Source organism: Leptodactylus fuscus, chromosome 1, assembly GCF_031893055.1.
Source record: "Leptodactylus fuscus isolate aLepFus1 chromosome 1, aLepFus1.hap2, whole genome shotgun sequence".
In the NCBI taxonomy this organism is placed as follows: Eukaryota; Metazoa; Chordata; class Amphibia; order Anura; family Leptodactylidae; genus Leptodactylus; species Leptodactylus fuscus.
In genome coordinates, this window is record NC_134265.1 from 110,359,880 (window position 1) to 110,383,060 (window position 23,181).

At 42.6% G+C, this 23,181-nt stretch overlaps 1 protein-coding gene across 1 annotated transcript; it reads left to right on the top strand.

Moving 5' to 3' along the window:
- The first annotated feature begins 915 nt into the window (after positions 1–915).
- On the top strand, positions 916–23,181 carry LOC142204426 (solute carrier family 2, facilitated glucose transporter member 11-like). The gene is made up of 12 exons (XM_075275741.1): positions 916–1,080; positions 10,023–10,115; positions 10,630–10,790; positions 12,568–12,692; positions 12,814–12,943; positions 14,401–14,549; positions 14,631–14,818; positions 14,917–15,027; positions 15,227–15,328; positions 18,109–18,184; positions 18,700–18,827; positions 22,100–23,181. Exons 1-12 carry the CDS (start codon positions 1,024–1,026, stop codon positions 22,292–22,294), a joined length of 1,515 nt encoding a protein of 504 aa, XP_075131842.1. The 5' UTR covers positions 916–1,023; the 3' UTR covers positions 22,295–23,181.

The window sequence follows — 23,181 nt, forward strand, 5'->3', positions numbered from 1 at the left end:
ACCTGCAGCTGTGGCCGTCCCTTTGCTTCTTATTCAACCCGATTTCTGCTGCAAGCATTTTTTCGATTTTGGTTTTTGAATCCCCACCTTCCAATACCATAACTTATATTTTTCTGTTCATAGAGCCATATGATGGCTTACAGGGCAAACTGTTCTTCGTAATGGTTTAATATTCCATACAATGTACTGGGCAGCTGAACAAAAAACATTGAGAATCAGGTGGAATTGGAGAAAAACTGCATTTGTGTGACATTCTTACAATGTTCACTGTGTGGCCAAAGGGACATGTCATCTATAGTCTATAGTTCGGTACGATCCTACGATCATAAAGTTTTTTTTCTACATTTTAACCCCTTAACAAAATCCAAAACATTGAAAAAAGAAATTTCTTGGACTAGCCATATTCTGACATTCATAACTTTTTTATATATATATATATTTCCGCATGCAGTGATGCATAAGGCATTTTTTTTTTCTGGGGCCAGATGTAATTTTTATATATACCATTTCGGGGAAGGTCTGATGCTTTGATTGCTTTTTATTAAAAATTTTATTGGAGGTAAAACGGTGAAAAAAAATGTTGGTTTTTCCCTTTTGATAGCCTTCCAGATGTCATAGGAACAGGAGGCTTTCGCTGTGCGGGAGCTTTCCTGCAATGGCAGAGGAATGGGGTGGTGGGTTGGGATGGGGGGGGGCTGCTAGATTGTCATATGTTGGTGTATTACCAAAACCAGCTCCAGTGGGGGGTCCACTGGAAAATATGATTACATAAAAGGTAGAGCATCCCTTTAACATGATATGATAAGCCTGTCAGCTCCTCCACCTCCAGCCAGCACACTGCAGCAGTTTTACGACGTCTGGTAAGAGAGTCCAGCCTTGTGCCAGCCACAGTACAGGTTACATCTAGCACTGCCTGTCACCTCGTAGCCAGTGGCAGGCAGCAGTGACACTCTGCCGCAGACACTGGCAGGCAGCACCCGCAGCCCGTCCCTCAGCCCCGGCGACCTAGCAGCCCTCCCGCCTATGGACGAAGAGGGAGATGACGAGGAGGAACAACCGCAAAGCAATGCCCGAGCACCGGTAAGACCGGGCAGACAGCATGGACGTCGTGCGTGGTGACGTCTCTGTCCTCCCAGGTTAGGGCGGAAGTATCTGGTGCGGGAGAGGACAAGCTGCAGATTGTCTCTCATTGTCCTTCATTCATTGTTTAACCCTCTAGAAGCCGCAGAGATTTGAGCACTGGAGTTCTGATAATGTTCTAGAAATATTGGGTGGGTTTCAGAGGGGCGTAATATGACTTTATTCAATGTCTCTATTATGGCTACACAGGCCACCATTGCATTGGCTTGAGTTGTAACCCTTTGTGTCCTTCACCAGACTGAGCCATTGTAAAGGGGTTATCCGGATTATAAAAAAATATGTAAAACCCAAGCAAATGGCAGAGAAATATACTGTCTACTGTTCATTTTCCACCTCAAACCACCAGTGCTTCTCCCCATGTATATAGAAAATGGCTGCTGTAGCCATTCAGTAGCCACGGGCCCTGTAACCAGCATGGTACCAATAATACACAGCGTGCTGCTGTATTCATGGAAACATAGCTTTGCTGAGGGAAGACAAAGAGTATTTTTATTTATCTTTAATCTGATGCAATTTGTAGAGGTTTTAATTTTTATTTAACACCCCTTTAAATAGGTCGTGCCACTACTGACATTTATGGTTCCAAAGGATAGGGAACAATTGTCAGATACCTGGGGCTCACTTGAATGCTCAATGTGAATAGAGCATTGGTGCGTAAGTTTGCCCAGTATTCCATCCACTTATTTGGTGCTGCAGAGATGGTGATCTCCAGCTCTGGACAAGACATCCAGTAAGTGTTATTAGTGGCACAACCTCTTGAAAAGGGTTTTTTCAGGCTTTATTATCGATAGGTCATCAATTAAAGATCGGCGGGTCTGACACCTGGGCCCCTGGCTGATCGGTTGTTTAAAGAGGCTACAGTGCTCAGGTGAGTGCTGCAGCCTCTTCAGTACTTGCCAAGCACAGCTCCATGCAGTTTCACATCTCAGCCCATTCACTTGAATGTGACTGAGCTGCAATTAGGCCATGGGTTGCTTAGCCTGTGAAGTGGAAGCAGTTCTTAGGAAGTGCGGCTGCCCCTTCAGACAGCTCATCCACTGATGTTGGACTCCCATGGTTCTTCAAGTGATGTGCCAGCAATAAGATAGGGCATGTCAATTGAAGATCCTAGGGATAAGTTATACATTTAAAGTCCCAGGATTTCTTTCTCCTATTTATTCTGGAGGCATGGAAGTAGACAAGATGGTTACTTTGTGGCACAGTTGCCCAGACAAACATATGGGAGCCAGAGACTCTTGTGTTCAGGTTCAATCATAATTTATAGGACAAGAGTCATAGGATTGGTCCAACAAATGTATTGCCCAGCAGGTCTACTGCGTGTTTTCATAGGTTTATAGAACAGAATTGTACACAGCCTATAAAACAATGCCATTCTTTTAAATTTTGCTAATCTGCAGCCCCCCCCCCTCCCACACACACATTTCCTAACACTTTTGTATGTATTGAACATAAGCAACAATGAAGCTTTTTAAGTATTATACCCTGCTCAAAAAATATAGGGAACACTCAAATAACACAATCTTGATCTGAATGAATGAAATATTCTCATTCAATACTTTGTTCTGTACAAAGTTGAATGTGATGACAACAAAATCACACAAAAATCATCAATGGAATTCAAATTTATTAACCAATGGAGGCCTGGATTTGGAGTCCCCCCAAATTAAAGTGGAAAAACACACTACAGACTGATCCAACTTTGATGTAACATCCTTAAAACATGTCAAAATGAGGCTGAGTAGTGTGTGTGGCCTCCACGTGCCTGTATGACCTCCCTACAATGCCTGAGTATGTTCCTGATGAGGTTGTGGATGGTCTCCTGAGGGATCTCCTCTCAGACCTGGACTAAAGCATCTGCCAACACCTGGACAGTCTGTGTTGCAACTTGACACACTGGAGGCGCTACCAGGAGACAGGCCAGTACACCAAGAGACATGGAGGGGGCAGTAGGAGGGCAACAATCCAGCTTCAGGAACCGCTGCTTTTGTGGAAGGAGGAACAGGAGGAGCACTGCCAGAGCCCTGCAAAATGACCTCCAGCAGGTTACAAATGTGCATATGTCTGCACAAACGTTTAGAAACCGACTCCATGAGGATGGTATGAGGGCCCGACGTCCACAGATGAGGGTTATGCTCACAGCCCAACACTGTGCAGGAAACTTGGCATTTGCCACAGAACACCAGGATTGGCAACTTCGCCGCTGGTGCCCTGTGCTCTTCACAGATGAAAGCAGATTCACACTGAGCACATGTGACAGAGTCTGGAGACGCCGTGGAGAGCGATCTGCAGCATCCTTCAGCATGACCGGTTTGGCAGTGGGTCAGTAATGGTGTGGGGTGGCATTTCTTTGGAGGGCCGCACGGCCCTCCATGTGCTCACTAGAGTTAGTCTGACTGCCATTAGGTACCGAGATGAGATCCTCAGACCCCTTGAGAGACCATATGCTGGTGCGGTTGGCCCTGAGTTCCTCCTAATACAGTACAATTGCAGACCTCATGTGGCTGGAGTGTGTCAGCAGCTCCTGCAAGATGAAGGCATTGAAGCTATGGACTGGCCCACCCGTTCCCAAGACCTGAATCCGATTGAGCACATCTGAGACATCATGTCTCACTCCATCCACCAACATCACGTTGCACCACAGACTGTTTAGAAGTTGTCAGATGCTTTAGTCCAGGTCTGGGAGGCGATCCCTCAGGAGACCATCCACAACCTCATCAGGAACATGCCCAGGTGTTGTAGGGAGGTCATACAGGCACGTGGAGGCCACACACACTACTCAGCCTCATTTTGACATGTTTTAAGGACATTACATCAGAGTTGGATCAGCCTGTAGTGTGTTTATACACTTTAATTTTGGGGGGGACTCCAAATCCAGGCCTCCATTGGTTATTAAATTTGATTTCTATTGATGATTTTTGTGTGATGTTGTTGTCATCACTTTCAACTTTGTACAGAACAAAGTATTCAATGAGAATATTTCATTCATTCAGATCTAGGATGTGTTATTTGAGTGTTCCCTTTATTTTTCTGAGCAGTGTACTTAGTTCGTTTGGCACATAACTCAATGTATTTATGCTAGAAAACTGCTATGAAAACATTGATACGTCTGCCTCAGTGTGTCTGGATAAAATACAGCTATGTTTTCAGTATATACATAATGCTGAGACTACAGCTCAACAATTGGATGTTGAAATTCTGTGCTATCATGAGCATTGTACTGATCAGTCACCAGGGTTATACAGTAACTTCATGTAAACTCCATCACAATATGAGTTTCACAACAATACTTTGAGGTACACAATTTGTACCGTTTGTTGCAACATCTATGCCAGTTTGAAGCTGCAGTTAAACAAAAATTTGATGGTTCTTGCATCAGATGTAATCCTTTACTAGTACATGGTAAATACTGAAAAAATTAGAGTGCAGGCTGTGCTTTCACTAGAATTCATGAACCATTTGGGAACTCCGTTCCCCATTCTGCTTAAAATATGTGGAGAGAAAAGTCTATGGGGTCTGCAGATAACAGATTTTTAAGCGGATAGGGTTTCCATATTTCGGGTCCAAAGCGGAACCGAAGAAAGGAAACCTGAACACTAGTGTGAATCTAGCACACCCTATCTAAGGGTGCAGACACTCATGGCAGAACTCACATAAAAAAAAAGGCATGAACCGCACATCTCAATTTTATACGTTGATCTATGCTTCTCATCAACATCTACAAAAACACATGGGGTTATTATTATACATTTTGATCAAGACTTGTAATTCCCTAGCTATTTCTAGCCTGTATATTTGGTGTTTATGCTATTGGTGAGCATCATGACTGCAGCATGGCGCCCACAGAGAGAGAGACCCAGTAATCCAACAGCGCCCCTCCTGTCAGACTAAGCTCTCAGGCTCTGAGTCACCTTAGGGTAAGTTCACACAGGTTTTTTTTAAATCAATGGGAGCCAGTCAGTTCTTTTTTCCAGGAGCCGGTTTGTTCTGGCTACCTGTTTTTTTGGACCGGAACCTGAGGCGGCCTCCGCCTCAGATTCCGTTCCAAAAAACCCCGTGTGCACTTACCCTTAACGTGCAGGCACAGCACTGGCAGCCAAAATGCAGATCTAAAACAGATCATTTGATTGTATGGTCTCAGAGAACTACCAGAACTACTAGGTAGATTCCTTACACAGTCTTCTGCTCATTAAAGAAAAAAAAAACAGGCCAAATGGGAGCAGAGCTGGTACCCAGACAAACAGAAATATTGAGAAAACAGAGTTTACAATTATGACCACATTTAAGAATAAAAGTTATAGACCGCACACGCTGCATTGCGATACTTGTCATCCTAGACATTCCACCCACCATTGCACACACAATTCTGCAGCTTAAACAGATATCTGTGTCAGTTTTTGCAGGACTCATACCAATAATGAGAAAAATGAAGCAGCAGGTCAAGCAGACGAGTTGTCACCTTAGTCACTCTCCATGGCACTGCTGGAGAGTCAAGTACAGTACGATAGAAGCAAAGTAAAAGGGATCCCCGTTCCCATGATCAGAGTCCCAATAAACAGACCCCTGATTGATGAGACAGTTATCTCTGTGGAAAGGGGATCACTGTAAATTACCACAGTACCGCCTCAATGAACATGTTCTCAAAATCCTTATAAAATAATCTGTATATGAAGAGTAAATCTTTTGACGCCCAAAATTCACATAGTTCTAAGCATGCCGTAAAGAGTGCTTATTCCTAGAGTAGGAACTTGTAGGAGGGATGACATGATATGGGATGAAACACCATGAAAAATTTGTCATGCCTGGCCTCCTTAGCCACTGCACAATGAGAAATACAGTGGGGCAAAAAAGTATTTAGTCAGTCACCAATAGTGCAAGTTCCACCACTTAAAAAGATGAGAGGCGTCTGTAATTTACATCATAGGTAGACCTCAACTATGAGAGACAAAATGAGAAAACAAATCCAGAAAATCACATTGTCTGATTTTGTAAGAATTTATTTGCAAATTATGGTGGAAAATAAGTATTTGGTCACCTACAAACAATCAAGATTTCTGGCTCTCACAGACCTGTAACTTCTTCTTTAAGAGTCTCCTCTTTCCTCCACTCATTACCTGTAGTAATGGCACCTGTTTAAACTTGTTATCAGTATAAAAAGACACCTGTGCACACCCTCAAACAGTCAGACTCCAAACTCCACTATGGTGAAGACCAAAGAGCTGTCAAAGGACACCAGAAACAAAATTGTAGCCCTGCACCAGGCTGGGAAGACTGAATCTGCAATAGGCAACCAGCTTGGATTGAAGAAATCAACTGTGGGAGCAATAATTAGAAAATGGAAGACATACAAGACCACTGATAATCTCCCTCGATCTGGGGCTCCACGCAAAATCTCACCCCGTGGGGTCAAAATGATCACAAGAACGGTGAGCAAAAATCCCAGAACCACGCGGGGGGACCTAGTGAATGAACTGCAGAGAGCTGGGACCAATGTAACAAAGGCTACCATCAGTAACACACTACGCCGCCAGGGACTCAGATCCTGCAGTGCCAGACGTGTCCCACTGCTTAAGCCAGTACATGTCCGGGCCCATCTGAAGTTTGCTAGAGAGCATTTGGATGATCCAGAAGAGTATTGGGAGAATGTCCTATGGTCTGATGAAACCAAACTGGAACTGTTTGGTAGAAACACAACTTTTCGTGTTTGGAGGAAAAAGAATACTGAGTTTCATCCATCAAACACCATCCCTACTGTAAAGCATGGGGGTGGAAACATCATGCTTTGGTGCTGTTTCTCTGCAAAGGGGCCAGGACGACTGATCCGGGTACATGAAAGAATGAATGGGGCCATGTATGGTGAGATTTTGAGTGCAAACCTCCTTCCATCAGCAAGGGCATTGAAGATGAAACGTGGCTGGGTCTTTCAACATGACAATGATCCAAAGCACACCGCCAGGGCAACGAAGGAGTGGCTTTGTAAGAAGCATTTCAAGGTCCTGGAGTGGCCTAGCCAGTCTCCAGATCTCAACCCTATAGAAAACCTTTGGAGGGAGTTGAAAGTCCGTGTTGCCAAGCGACAGCCCCAAAACATCACTGCTCTAGAGGAGATCTGCATGGAGGAATGGGCCAACATACCAACAACAGTGTGTGCCAACCTTGTGAAGACTTACAGAAAACATTTGACCTCTGTCATTGCCAACAAAGGATATATAACAAAGTATTGAGATGAAATTTTGTTACTGACCAAATACTTATTTTCCCCCATAATTTGCAAATAAATTCTTACAAAATCAGACAATGTGATTTTCTGGATTTGTTTTCTCATTTTGTCTGTCATAGTTGAGGTCTACCTATGATGTAAATTACAGACGCCTCTCATCTTTTTAAGTGGTGGAACTTGCACTATTGGTGACTGACTAAATACTTTTTTGCCCCACTGTATATTGCATCAGGTTTGTGGGCAGTATACCTCAACTCATGCATGAAATTCTGTAAATCCATCCTCTGATAACTATGTCAGTGGTGGTCAGACTGGACCTTCCCCATACCTTCCAACTTTTGAAGAACCGAAAGAGGGACAAAATGTGCGGCGGCAAATTTAGCCCCGCCCACTTTTGTGTTGACTCCGCCCACTCGTTAATTTTTCATGTGCCCGCACACAGTATAATCCTCCTACAGTCACCCGTAAATTATATGTCCCCCCTCTATCTCTCCCCCAGTTTCATATACACCCTTCATCTGCCCCCAGATTCATGTCCCACATCTCTGCCCCCAGATTCATGTCCCTCCATCTCTGCCCCCAGATTCATGTCCTCTCCATCTCTGCCCCCAGATTCATGTCCTCTCCATCTCTGCCCCCAGATTCATGTCCCTCCATCTCTGCCCCCAGATTTATGTCCCTCTATCTCTGCCCCCAGATTCATGTCCTCTCCATCTCTGCCCCCAGATTCATGTCCCCCATCTCTGCCCCCAGATTCATGTCCCCCATCTCTGCCCTCAGATTCATGTCCTCTCCATCTCTGCCCCCAGATTAATGTCCCCCATCTCTGCCCCCAGTTTCATGTTCACTCCATCTCTGCCCCCAGATTCATGTCCCTCCATCTCTGCCCCCAGATTCATGTCCCCATATCTCTGCCCCTAGATTCATGTCCCTCCATCTCTGCCCCCAGATTCATGTCCCTCCATCTCTGCCCCCAGATTCATGTCCTCTCCATCTCTGCCCCCAGATTCATGTCCCCCATCTCTGCCCGCAGATTCATGTCCCCCATCTCTGCCCTCAGATTCATGTCCCACATCTCTGCCCCCAGATTCATGTCCCTCCATCTCTGCCCCCAGATTCATGTCCCTCCATCTCTGCCCCCAAATTCATGTCCTCTCCATCTCTGCCCCCAGATTCATGTCCCTCCATCTCTGCCCCCAGATTCATGTCCCTCCATCTCTGCCCCAGATTCATGTCCTCTCCATCTCTGCCCCCAGATTCATGTCCCCATCTCTGCCCCCAGATTCATGTCCCCCATCTCTGCCCTCAGATTCATGTCCTCTCCATCTCTGCCCCCAGTTTCATGTCCCCCATCTCTGCCCTCAGATTCATGTCCTCTCCATCTCTGCCCCCAGATTCATGTCCCTCCATCTCTGCCCCCAGATTCATGTCCCTCCATCTCTGCCCCCAGATTCATGTCCCCACATCTCTGCCCCCAGATTCATGTCCCACATCTCTGCCCCCAGATTCATGTCCCTCCATCTCTGCCCCCAGATTCATGTCCCTCCATCTCTGCCCCCAAATTCATGTCCTCTCCATCTCTGCCCCCAGATTCATGTCCCCCATCTCTGCCCCCAGATTCCTGTCCCTCCATCTCTGCCCCCAGATTCATGTCCCCCATCTCTGCCCCCAAATTCATGTCCTCTCCATCTCTGCCCCCAGTGTCATGCTGTCCTCTCCTTCATCTGCCCCCAGATTCACGTTCCACCTCCACATTAAACTTACCTTCTCCTCCGCTCCCTCGCCGCTCTCTGCCCGCCTCTCTCCCTGACACATGCGGCTGAAGCTGCTCGCGTGCTCGCTTCGCCGCTGCGTCTCTCTCTCGCTGACACATGCGGCTGAAGTGAGGAGCTGACCTGTGTCAGCTCAGCGCTTCGCCGCTGCCGCCGGCTCCTGGCTTGTACATCGCGTCTACAAGCCAGGAGCCGGCGGCAGCAGCGAAGCGAGGAGCTGACACAGGTCAGCTCCTCGCTTCAGCCGCATGTGTCAGCGAGAGAGAGACGCAGCGGCGAAGCGAGCACGCGAGCAGCTTCAGCCGCATGTGTCAGGGAGAGAGGCGGGCAGCGGCGAAGCGAGGAGCTAACCTGTGTCAGCTCCTTGCTTCAGCCGCATATGTGTTCAACTCAGATCTGCGTCCTCTGGACGCAGATCTGAGTTGAAATCGGGACATACCTCCCTCCAACCGGGACCGCGGGACATGTCACCCAAATGGTGACTGTCCCGTGGAAATCAGGACGGTTGGGAGGTATGCTTCCCTGCCAAGCTAGTAGTCATCATCAAGAGGGCATTCAGGATGTAATAGGCCAAAGAATAAGGCAAGGGCATAGACAGTAAGGAAAAAAGAAAACTCCTATACACATTAAATGGATCGGACATGTAATGTATGTGGCCATCTTAGCACATTCTACAGTAAAACAAGGTAGTAATGGTACCATCCCCTCCCCAACTAAGTACTGATTTCTATTAATGGTGTCATTGTAGAACATTTATGGCTTCTGTCCTATACAATACAGTACCAGTTGTGTAATTTTATTTATAAGATCCTAATATTTGTGCTTTTATAACAAAACTTCTCTACTTTTGTAAAATGCCTATGTTATTGCCAGCATTATCTTCTGTGTTTCAGGGATGGGTGCTGCTCCTTACTATGTGTGCAGCAGGTATCGGAGGTACTTTCCAGTATGGATACAACCTCACTATCATCAATGCTCCTACAAATGTAAGTATGCTGGATGGATCTTTTTTACAGATTATTTTCAGTTTAGTATAAATTACTGGACTACTCTTATTTTGTATCACAGTGTGCCAAGATGCCAAAAGAGTCTTAAGTCTGAAGCTTCATGTTGTAAAAAATACATTGTTTTTACCACTGTACTGCTTTTACTGCGGCAAAAGATGCTGCCCTTTAAAGTACCTGCAAAGTGAATGAAATTCTGGCTAATCCCATCCACACATTGCAGAAGAAAATCTGCAGCGGAAAAACTGCATTTTCCAAAACGCCAATGTGTTTGAAAATTGTAGCATGTCAATTATACCTGTGGAAACGCCAGCGTTCATTTTCTGTATAGGTATAATAGGGGCAGAAAGTCTGACGAGGAAAGCTCTGCGAAAAGGCAGTGAAAAACACGTGGAAAAAAACACGTTGAGCTTCTGACACATTCTTTCTGTAGTGTTTTTTTTTTTTCTGCTATGTTATATGTAATTGTGATATTTCTTATTTTATTTCTTTACAGCATATTCAAAAGTTTGTGAATGAAACATGGCTAGAGCGATATGGGTCAGAGCTGGACAGCTGGATTATCACCCTTATCTGGTCCATAATTGTCTCTGTGTTCCCACTTGGTGGTTTCATGGGAGCACTGCTGGCAGGTCCTATGGCTATCAGGCTAGGAAGGTAATTGATGTTTACATTATTAAATAAAATAGGTACTTATAGAGCCATACAACCTAGGTAGAAAAAAACACATTCCCCAGTTTCCGTGCAGTGACATATATTAAAGGGATTCTATTATTGGGAAAACTCATTTTTAACTAAGCATATATTTCCATAGCCTATAGAAAGGCTATTCCAGACATACCTTTTGTATGTTAATCCTCTTTATTGATATGCTAATTAGCCAGCAATGAACACCGGAAGTTCAGTGAGCACTGTGTACTGTGTGTAAACGGGGGAGGTGAGAGCAGGGAGGCTGATGAGTCATCAGCAGCAGAAGCCTGTGGTGTACACACAGCAGACTGTGCTCACTGAGACTTCCAGTGCTCGTTGCTGGCTAATTGTCAATGGACTTGATGGACTAATGTCTTTATCCAACCTCATATACTATGTAACTATGTAACTCTACTATGTAAAAGCGGGCTAATTCAAAAACAGCTGAGAGGATTAACATACGAAAGGTATGTCCGGAATAGTCTTTCTAAAGGCTATGCAAATATATGCTTAGTTAAAAATGAGTTTTCCCATTGATAGAATCCATTTAAATCCTTGTTTTAACAAATGACTTTCTGTTTTAAGGGTTGTTGAGTTTCTCAGGCTCCCTTGGATAATGCAGGGAGTTGAGCCTGAGGATAGAGATCATCCAAGCATTTATATCTCAGCATTTTCTAACACACAACAGTGATTATGAATATGAAAGAAGAGAGTTCTGTCCTACCTGTCAGGATTGGTATATACAGTATATGTGCACAGAGAGAAGGTAGCATGCACCAGTCCATTTAACCTTTCAATTTATTAGATCCAGGCCATGGAAACACCACTGTTTGTGGGTGAGTGGTGTATAGTAAGTACAGTAGTTCCACCATTGAACTCTCTTACCACGATGCGCTGGTATATTTATAGTATATGCAGCTGCTTCTGCACCCCATCCTGACTGTGTTTTCAACTGATGATATATCTGGAAACAATACAGATTATAAAAAGGCCAAGATATAACTGTTTAAAGTGACCCCTCAAACCCCTCCCACCCACCCCCAGCTTCCATGTGCTATACAGTACATAGGTCGGTCTACATGCACTCTAGTGAGAAGCAGTGTACAGATTTCAGCTAACAATAAACATGGAAATAAAGTGGATTTCACCGCAGGGTTTTACAGAAAGGAGCCAAAATTGTTGATAAAGTATTTTACAACAAATGCTAACAAAAAATCAAAAGGATTCTGAAAGTTTACTTACAATTTAATCCATTTAGCTAGGCTACAAAAGTGTTTTGGCCCAATGCTGGCACTATTGCCAATTTATTACTTTTTTGGTTTCGAGTCCCCCATTGCTTTTTACTACATGACAACAGTGAGTTGAGGTTTCAACTGGACAGTGTTCAGGTAGGTACTGTACACTGCATGCTCTGTACTTGGCTGTCTCCATAAGACCCATAGACTATGAATAGAGCAGCAGGGTGCATGTGTGACCCCTGCTCCATTCAAATGCCTATTCGCTGCATCCATGGGGCTTGGGACCTCCTCTATTCTAGTGATCAGTGGGTGTCCCAACTGTGGATTCCCCAGCAATCATACTATCCTTTGCATCAGTAACTAATGTCTATTTTGGAAAAAACACTTAAAGTATCAGATGAACTCTAATTTTGCTTCTTATGTTATGTTGAATCAATATCTATCTATGTACAGGTAGTTTCTGCTATTATTGTCATTATGTTTGTTTGTTTGGTTTTTTTTTTCAGAAAGAAGTCTTTGCTCTTCAATAACCTATTTATAATACTCTCTGCAATCTCTTGTGGGTTTAGTCGCTATGCCAAGTCCTTTGAAATGATTATATTGGGAAGAATCTTAGCTGGTGTGAATTCAGGTGAAAACTGGCCGTTTCACTTGGCTGTAATGGTGCCAAAATCAAAAGAATGTATGTTTCTGTTTCAGGATTGATAACAGGGTTTTTTTTTTTATACTTTTTGTCTTTTCCTTATTTCCAGGAGTCAGCATGAATATTCAACCTATGTATCTTGGTGAAAGCGCTCCCAAAAAACTACGTGGCACGGGTGCTTTATCATGTGCAGTCAGTACCGCTATAGGGCTGGTAATGGGGCAAGTAGTGGGACTCAGGTAACATTGAAATATGACAGAAAATAACATTCCTGATAAAAAAAAAAATCTGTTTTCCATATTGTTTTAAATGTAATATATTTTGCTCTATAATAGATGGTTGTAGATAAGTTGTACAAACCAACATTACCTGCCTTGTAGTTCCCTGGAACCACATGGTTTGTTATCAAATTGATAAATAATATTAAGAAATTGTCATGTCGTTAGTTTAATCTTTGGCATGGTTCCAAATTATAGTTATACTTTGAAGAAGTGTTCTCTTCTAATATATTATCAATAGTTGTCAGATGCAGTCATATGATCATGTCTGTGGTGTTTATTACTTACTATGTGTTGCCTTCCCTGTAGTATGGGACATCACATATCTCATAAGTCTTATCTTTACTGCTTTCTGGTGCCCCACTCTTTTCTCCCCTTCTCTGTCTCTGAGGGATTGTGTTTCACCTGCTGGGCAGCAAATAATTCATCCCCAGTCAGCAGCAGAATAGAAGAACAGGCATGGATTAATTACAACACTGTCTTACACCCTGTAATAGAAAGACATGCAGACTGCTGTTAATAGAGGCAATGTGAGTGACAAGGGAAGACATTTTGGGAACTTTTTTCTTCCCATTGGTAATAAAACCACAGAAAGCCCTGGCAGCATCAAAACAAAAGTGCAACATAGAGCTGGACAAGATAATAAAATAATGATAATTTCTTATGAGGTGGTGGCATTGTCTAGTGAGTGTTCAGACACATATGGGTCTGCATTATGTTTATAAGCTTTAAAATCCCTTTAAATAAGGAATGCAGAAATATAGCTTTCTTTATTACATAGAAATAATAAAGTATGTGTTTTCAGTGACATCTGTGACATATTGTGAATAAAGAAAGCCAGAAATAAACATTTATAAAGCTACGGATTACATTTTAAAGAGTGTATCCAAACATAACATTTCACCAGAACATCCTGAACTACATTACATACAGGGGTGGCAACCCGGAGAATGTATTATGGTAAATACTGGAATGCTCTAAAAGAGTCTTGCTGTTATCTTCCTTCACAAAGTCATTTTGTGCAATTATCTGCAAACATAAATAGAACTTCTAGATTAATTCTAGAACTAACATTTTTGTTATTTTACAGGAAGTTTGGGAATTGTGTTTGTTTTATTTGTGTATGCTATGACTGCCTGAGTGACATTTACACAAAAGTTAAAGGATAATATTGTTCAGTGGCTTTTACACATAATTTCCCAAACTCTGCTACCAAAGCACCTCTGTAATAGACCAAAAAACTGTGATTTTTCTATTGATCTGTCAACATTCCAGCACACTGCTATGGTACTGCTATAGTTACATATCAAGGTACCTGACTGATACAAAGGAAGCAGTTATTCCAGTATTCATGATGCTATTTTGTATATCTCTTGAGTATATGGATTTTTATGTGTGACTTTTACGTGTGATTTTAGGGAGATATTGGGCAGTGAAGAGGTATGGCCTCTTCTTCTGGCTAGCAATGTGGTTCCTGCTATCATACAGCTGATGGTTCTTCCTTGGGTTCCTGAGAGTCCTCGATATTTGTTAATTGATTTGAAAGACAAGGATTCCTGTGTAGTTGGTAAGAATTATGTTAATAACTGGTTCAAATCTATGTTGTTGTCTCATAACCCTGAAGAGCTGAACTTATCATTGTATCCAGCTTTACGCAGGCTTCGGGGGAACTGTGATTTTAGTGGTGAGGTGGAGGAGATGATGGCAGAGCAGAGAGCTATACAAGGACAAAGACCTAAGAGCCTTTGTGAGCTTATACGGGAGCCATCCCTACGACGGCAAATTCTCACTATAGTGGTTCTCAGCAGTGCTATGCAACTCTGTGGTAATGACTCGGTGAGGCAAAACATGATCTATCATTTATATTCATTTGTATTCACCCTTCTTGGTTTTCCATTTCATTTTAACATACTTTATTATTTTTGTTTCCCTAGATGTATTTCTATGCATCCTATATATTTCAAGCAGCTGGGATCTCTTCTGAGAAGATTCAGTATGTTGTGATAGGCACAGGAAGTTGTGAGCTTATCACTTCCATCACTTGTGTAAGTAGTACTCATCTAAAGAACTTGTGTTATGGAGGACAGCTCTCCAGACATATGCTGGAACACCTTTCCTTAGAACTATGCATTTGCTATTCTTGTTTCCATCCCCCTTTGCTGTTTGATGAGTGCCTATATGTTTGCCTTATTATCATATTATTGCTAATATTATTATGTTGTGTTCAATGGTTTTATCTCTCAGACATTAGTCATTGATCGCGTTGGACGTCGTGTGCTGGTGATGGGAGGGTACAGCTTGATGTCTGTGTGGGCAGTTGTTTTTATGGTGGCCTTATCTCAACAGGTATGAGCTCTATGTGTTTTATTAAAAACCAGTAGGAAAAAATGATGAAGATTGCTAGCAGTATAATTAAAAAAATATATATATATATAAGTTCTATTCATATTTTTGTAAGTGTAAAATACAAATTTTTAGCCATATTACTCCATATTAATATTTCCATATGTATTCTGTTAGGCAGTACTATTGGAATGTACATTGATCAGCTTTTGCATTTAAACTACCTTAGAAAACAATAGAGGAGAGTGCAGAATTCTATTAATATTATAAAGGTGAAAGTTAAGTTTGTGTGTTTGGATGTTTGTTCCTCAATCACGCAAAACCCGCTCCACCGATTTGGCTGAAATTTTCCACAAACATAGTCACACTCGATTGCGCAATAGGCTACTTTTCATCACAATAGCGCATATACGTTTTTCCCAGGACCCCCACAAAACCCAAGCTCACATCACTATCTCTGCAATCTCACACACTTAGGACCATAGCAAGCCACAAAATTCATATTACCCTCTACAGCAGAGGTCAGCAACCCCTGGCACACGTGCCAAGAGTGGCACTCCTGCCATATTTCACTGGCATGCCAGCAGCACAGGACCTGCAAGAGTTAAATGAAGTCCAAGCGTCCCTTCAGTGCTCTGCTAGAGCTGAGGCATAAGGACACTCCACTTTGAGAGGGGTGCAGGAAACCCAGGGGGTGGAGCTTAATCGCTCAGGTCTGTGCCTGCTATAGTGGTCTGCATCCTGCAAAAATTCCCCGAGGAGGAGAGGAAGCTGCTAGCAAAGTGAAACTGAAAAACACACAGGTACATAGGATTACTGTTCTCATTAATATCAGGCATTTGGGGTTATTAGTTTAGTGTTAGTAACTCCATGTGCCTCACATTAATAGGAATAAACCCCATCATGTCCCTCATATTAACCCATGTGTGCCTCATATAAAGGTTACTAATATGTGAGACATATGGAGGTACTAATAAAAGACCTCAATAATGAAGATACTTAATTATCACCTCCAAGTCTCTCACATATCAGTAACTCTTACACAAGGGTTAATGTGAGGGACATGATGGGGTTAATTGCTATTAATAAGAGGCACATGGAGTTACTAAACTGTCATGCACAGGGACAGACTTTATGTTGCTTGCTCGAGAGTATCCTGTGCCCAAAACTTACATGTACTGGCGGAAAATAACAAATCATACAATGTCGTATATTCAAGTATATTCACTTGAAATACCTCGGTCCCAAAGACACTATGTACAGTTTCTCAGAACACCGTATAGCAGCTGAAATACAAATTACATTCAACACAAAAGTCACACGTATTCTCTGGATTACAGCAAAAACAAGATACACAGTTACATTTCATATCACATACCTTATACACAGTACAAAAACCTTACCCGCGCCTGTATTTACCCACTTCTACAATCACCGCAGACGAAGTCGCGGGCACCAGCTAGTGGATATATATCTTTAGCTTCTTACGTTTCCTGGAGGGCTAATGAGATCTCATATGGTGAGGAGATTGGAGTCTTGTTCTTTTACAGTCTGGGCAGTAGAAGCTGTTACAGCGACACTTGAGTTAAGTGTGGTGGATAACCTCTTTTTAATCATGATATGCTGGATATTATGGTTTCCTTGTAGGTAGAATAAAAGTGCTCTGTGGCCCATTATTTAGCTTCACTATTGTGATTGTGTGCCTTTGTGAATGAAGAAGCCTGTAGAGGGACTGGACTCCAGTCTTTTCACCAAATTAGGTCTTTTTACACCTTTAAAGAGGACATTTCAGCTCCTGGGGCACATACGGTTTTATATACTGATAGAAAGCCGACTGAATTGGCTTTCACATTCTGTGCCCCCGGTGAAGAGCTATCGGTGCCAATACCATAGCTCTTCACTGTCAGAAGGGCGTTTCTGACAGTCACAGTAGCGTCTATAGCACTGTACTGTGAGAGTAGTGAGGAAAGCCTCTCTCCCTTCCTGATAGTACTCGTCCATAGACGAGTACAGGGGGGCGTTCCTCCCCGCTCTCACAGTACATACCATAGTACATACCATAGCTAAGATTAACTTGCTGGAACTTTAATTCAACCTGTACTGAGGGATGCGAGGTGACGTGCTTGAGGTATGAAAACTAGCCTATCATTGAATTTAGGGTGCCCATGACCCTGTCACAGGCTGACTTGTCCTTCCTTGTACCACTTTTGGTAGGTGCTAACTACTGGGGACACCCCACAAGACCTGTCATTTTGAAAGTGCTCTGATCAAGTTATCTAGCCATCACAATTGTTTCGTTATGAAACTTGCACATATCTTTATCCTTGGCCATTTTCCTGCTTCCAATACATCAAATTCAAAAACTGACTTATTTGCTGCCAAATGTATCCAACCCATTGTAATAGGATAATCAATGCTATTTACTTTACTTGTCAGTAGTTTTATTGTTATGGCTGATCAGTGTGGATTTATATTATGTAGGTGTATTTCAGTATAAAAAGGTTATGTGCAGTAAATGCTTGTATGGTGATGGAGTGACCTGAGAACCCAAGCTGTATACAAGCAAGTACAATGCTGTCAACCACTTTGTGTGGGTAAGGGAGGTTGAGGTTGGACTTCTATGCACATAAGAATTTACATGGCCTCTAGTGTAGTGTACACAGAGAACATTAGTTTGCATTTTTATTATAGTTTATAACACCATAATAGAGCTCATGAAAGCTGTGCTCAGCTCCTGAATACTTAAGCACTCTTTACCTAAACAAACGTTTCCTGTTTGCTAGGAACACATTACATGGATGCCGTACCTCAGCATGGTTTGTATCTTCGCCTACATCTTGAGCTTTGGAATTGGACCAGGTAAATATAGAACTATAACATAAATGTCTATAAATTTGCCAGTGGACATATGTTCAAAAATAACAGCTGTGAATCTCATTGAGGCTAAGACCACATGTAGCGGGTCACAGCCAAAAAGCGCTGTTTGAAAAACCGCGGTGGAAAAACATTGTTGCTTTATCCACAGTGCTTTTTACAGAAAGTCCGTAGAGTTTTCCTCTGCGGACTTTCTGCTTCCATTACACCTATAGGGAAATCACCAGCATTTCCATCGATATGATTGACATGCTGCAATTTCCAAAAACGGGATGTTTTTGGAAATTGCAGCATTTCTGCTGCGCATATTTTTCTGCATTGTGTGGATGGGATTCACTACAGTCACTTTGCCGGGACTGTAAAACGCTGCATCTACTCCCTGTGGGGCCTCAGCTTTACTGTAATACCCTTAGTATTGGTGTTCGCTATTACAGTGTTCACAATTGTGTGTATGTTCAACATCATAAACATCTGATTTCCTGTTTTTTCCTAAACTAAAGCTGGAGTTACTGGTCTGATGCCTGCTGAAATATTTGACCAGATGGCCCGACCTGCTGCATACATGATCTGTGGCTCCCTCATGTGGCTAGTACTATTTGTGGTGGGCTTGGCTTTTCCTTTCATTGTGGTGAGCTTATATCATTGACATTTTTATCAAATTTATCCATGTTCTTTGTATGTGGTTAGCACATAATTGTAACATTACATCCACATGTACAGATTTTCTGCTACAGATTTTGCTGCTTATGCTGGGCTAACTCCAAGGTCCATCTGCAATAAATGTTAGCATGTGTTGCTGCACAATTCATCCACTGGACTGCAAAGCTTGAAATGACATACTGTGTAATATTTATTTCCATAAGACGGATGAGACTTGTTAAGATACTCGTACTGTAATATGCTGCAGATTTTCTGCCCACAATTCTGTGTAAAAAATAAAATACATGGGGCAACATGGTGGCTTAGTGGTTAGCACTGCAGTCTTGCAGTGCTGGAGTCCTGGGCTTGAATCCCGGCAGGAACAACATCTGCAAGGAGTTTCGAGGGTTATGAATGATGTTTCCCTTAGTCCAAACAGCAGCACAACAGATCAGGTATTCCTGCCCCTGTGTGCGGTTTAGGACAGGTGGAATTTTGGCAGTCTCACTCCATCTTTGTCAAGCATTACCGTTTGGACCTGCAAAGGTCAGAGGCTACCACCTTTGGTTATAATGTATTGTCATCTGTATGCCTAGGGGTAATCTCGCTACATCCCCATCTGTTGTGCTGCGGTTTGGACGTGGGGGAATTGAGGGTTATGAATGATAACCTGTTTCCCTTAGTCCAAACAGCAGCACAAGTTTTTTTTCCCTCCCTATATTTACTAGCATTATCTTTATTTTTACTTTATAATTAACACAAGGGGAGGAGGTTCCTCTTACCTTCTTATAGGGGGGATAACGGCTGCATTTAATTTGACTTAGTTAAAATTCCACCTGTCCTAAACCGCACACAGGGGCAGGAATACCCCATCTGTTGTGCTGCGGTTTGGACGTGGGGGAATGTATGTTCTCCCCGTGTTTGTGTGGATCTCCTCCCATTATATAAAGACATACTGATAGGAAAATAAATAAATGTACATTGTGACCTCTATATGGGGCTCACAATCTACATAAAAAAAGAAAATATAATACACATCATATCCATCAATTGTAAACATGCTCTCATATTGTTAAATTCTGTACAGTAGAGGCAACACGGTGGCTCAGTGGTTAGCACTGCAGCTTTGCAGCACTGGAGTCCTGGGTTCGAATCCCACCAGGAACAACATCTGCAAGGAGTTTGTATGTTCTCCCCGTGTTTGTGTGGATTTACTCCCATACTAATACAAAGACATACTGATAGGAAGAAAAATAAAAAGTACATTTTGTTCCCTATATGGGGCTCACAATCTACATTAAGAAAAAATAAATAAATTCTTTACAGTGAGGTGAAATATTCCATATCATATGTTTTCTATATGTGCTCTTCCTACAGTACCCATCCCAACATGATAACTTATTGAGTCTAACAAATTATAAATATCAAACAGAGTATTCACACTGCACAGTTTTTTATACAACCAACGACTCATCCATAAAACAAAGAACTACTTGAATACTAAAGACGAATGTTTGATACATTACAGTTATTGCTCACACAACACTGTTTTCAAGTAGAAATCTAATAGTTTGTGCAATGTATATGTAAATTATCCTGAGTTTTGTGATTAATTGGCTAACTACAATAAATATTGTTTTTAGTGTGATTTTGTATATTTCTTGTTGGGCGACTTTAGTATCCCAACACTAAGCAATTGACCTTAAGCTAAACAGAAACTGTGTGAATCATTGCTACATATAAACAGCTATCATAACCACTCTCAAAGGAAGATTTTATCCTGCTTAAAGTAATAGAGTATGGTTCTGTTCACACTGCACTTGAACTCTACACATGTTGTATGTGTGGGGAAGGTTCTCCTTGTATATACCAATATATTATTTGACTTCAATAGCCAGATTTATATATCATTTTGCCACATTTGGCCTGTATATAGTATACTTTTTTGTGATTGTATTGAAATGTGTACTTGGCTGCTGTTTATAGTGGCACTCCAACAAAAATGTCTACTCTCTGGTCCTTTAGAAAAGTACATGACAAATTGTATCGTCTTATCGTCTATCTTCATTTTAATTTACATTGTGTAACTTTTGTAATGAGTCAGAGAATACAAAATTTTGCGGGAGTGCAATTTTAAAGGGGTTACCCAGCAGTATTTCAGCAGATATATGTTATTGCTTGTATACTGAAATGTTACCCAATTTTCCAATATACTTGGTATCAACTTCAAACGCTAGGTCTGTATGCGGAGCCAAAAGACAGAAACCCTGTCCACTTGGTTACATGCAGAAACTTGCAGCCCCCATAGCATATAATTGGGTCCGCCATATTTCTGCCCAGTTTCTACCATATTTATACTGAAACCAGTGGAGAGAAAAGTCCTCCTTGCAGGACCTTTCTCTTGGTTGATTTTAAACGGAATCTGGGATGAACTCTCCTACGGAGACTTGAATGCTAGTGTGACCCTAACGTCACTTTTCTAGATCTCTTGTTCTCATTCATTGTTTACTTCCAGTGCATAATAGTCAGTCCATGGTCATGTGATATACAGTCCACGGTCATGTTATATACCAGGGGTGCTCACACTTTTTCAGCGTGTGAGCTACTTTATTAGCTGACCAAGGCAAAAGATCTACTAGGGCGGGGGCGGGGCGGGCTTGTGGGTGGGGTGGGCGGGGGCGGGCATGTGGGCGAGGCCAGGCGTATCGTGACAGCAGGAGACAGCAGTGTTCTGTGGCTGCCCAGGGATCCCCTCTGTCTGCTTCTTCACGGCGCAGGCTGAGAGCTATCTCTGGACACTGGCAGGCTGGGGCTGCGGCAGCCCCGCCTGCCAGTGTCCGGAGATGACTCTCAGCCTGCACTGTGAAGAGGCAGACACCGGGGATCCCTGCATCCCGCGATCGACCCATACGTCCTTTGCGATCTACCAGTAGATCGCGATCAATGTATTGGGCACCCCTGTTATATACAGTCCATGGTTATGTGAGGGACTCAGCTCAACTATGACTGTAGTGAACTGTAAGCCTGTGTGACCATCCCATTACCATGGACTGATTTTTATCCACTGGAAGTAAGGAATGAATGACAAGCAAGCAGAGATCTATAATGTATATTGGAAAAATATGTTACTTTTCATTATACAAACAATAACACTTATTTGTCTTCATCACCGTGCACTTTGCTTTCCATTTCTGACCGTAGGTTTCACCTGCAGATATTTCCACTGCCACAGACTAATCTATGCTCTTTGTTCTGTTTCAGCAAGGACTTCGTCATTTCTGCTTTATGCCATTTCTAGTGGTCTGTGTCTGCACCACTTTATATATTGGATTCTTCCTTCCAGAGACTAAAGGAAAAAGCGTTTTAGAAATTACAGAAGAATTTAAAAGAGCAAAACCACACAGTGAGAAAAATGGCTGGATCGGAGTTCAAGAGATCAAATCAACTAGTTTATAAGAGAAAGAATATTATACATTATAGACCAGAGTACACAGAAAACCAAAGCTGGGATTTAAAGTTGTTTTCCAGGCTATGTAATTGATGACCTTTCCTTTGCCAAATAAAGAGAACCTTTCATCACCTCCACCAATTCAAGTTCTTAATATCTGTTAGTAGGCACCGCTCCACTGAATCTAGCTCATCTGGATTTTTCTTTATAGCCTCTCCCATTCCTGAGCATCAAGCACCGTTAGTTTTGGTGCCTGATGTGCTATTTAAGCTCTGTAATGTCAGAAGGGCAGTGTCAGACAGGGGGTGTGACCCAAATATCCAATCAGAGGCAGCCAGTGTCAGAGCTCAGAATCACACAACTTGTCTGCTCCTGCACTAAAACTAGCAGGGCTTATTGCTTGGGAGTGTTGTGGGATAGAGAAAAAAATCCAGCTCTGCCAGAATCAGTTAAGCAGCACCTATTGTTAATTGTTGTAAGGAGCTGGACTTGTTGGAGGTGGTGAAAGGTCCTTGTAAAATATCAACAGGGGTCCAACACTCGGGACCATGGCTGATCAGCTGTTCAGAGTGACTGAAGCGGTCAGTGATTGCTACAACCTCTTCAGCACTTACCAAGCACATCGCCATATGTACTTGGTAAGTGCCCAATAACTAGAATCAGGACGTGACCAATGAATGAGATATCACATGACCTTAGAAATTGAAGCAGCACTCAGGTAGATCTGTTTTTTCAACTTGATCCTGGTTGTCGGACCCCCACAAATCTTCATTTGGTTACCTATCTATCCGAAGGATAGGTCATCACTGTAAAAGTTTCAGAAAACCCGTTTAAGGCCAGGGCCGCAGATTGCGAAAATGCTGCGTTTTACATTACCTGCAAAGTGGATGAGATT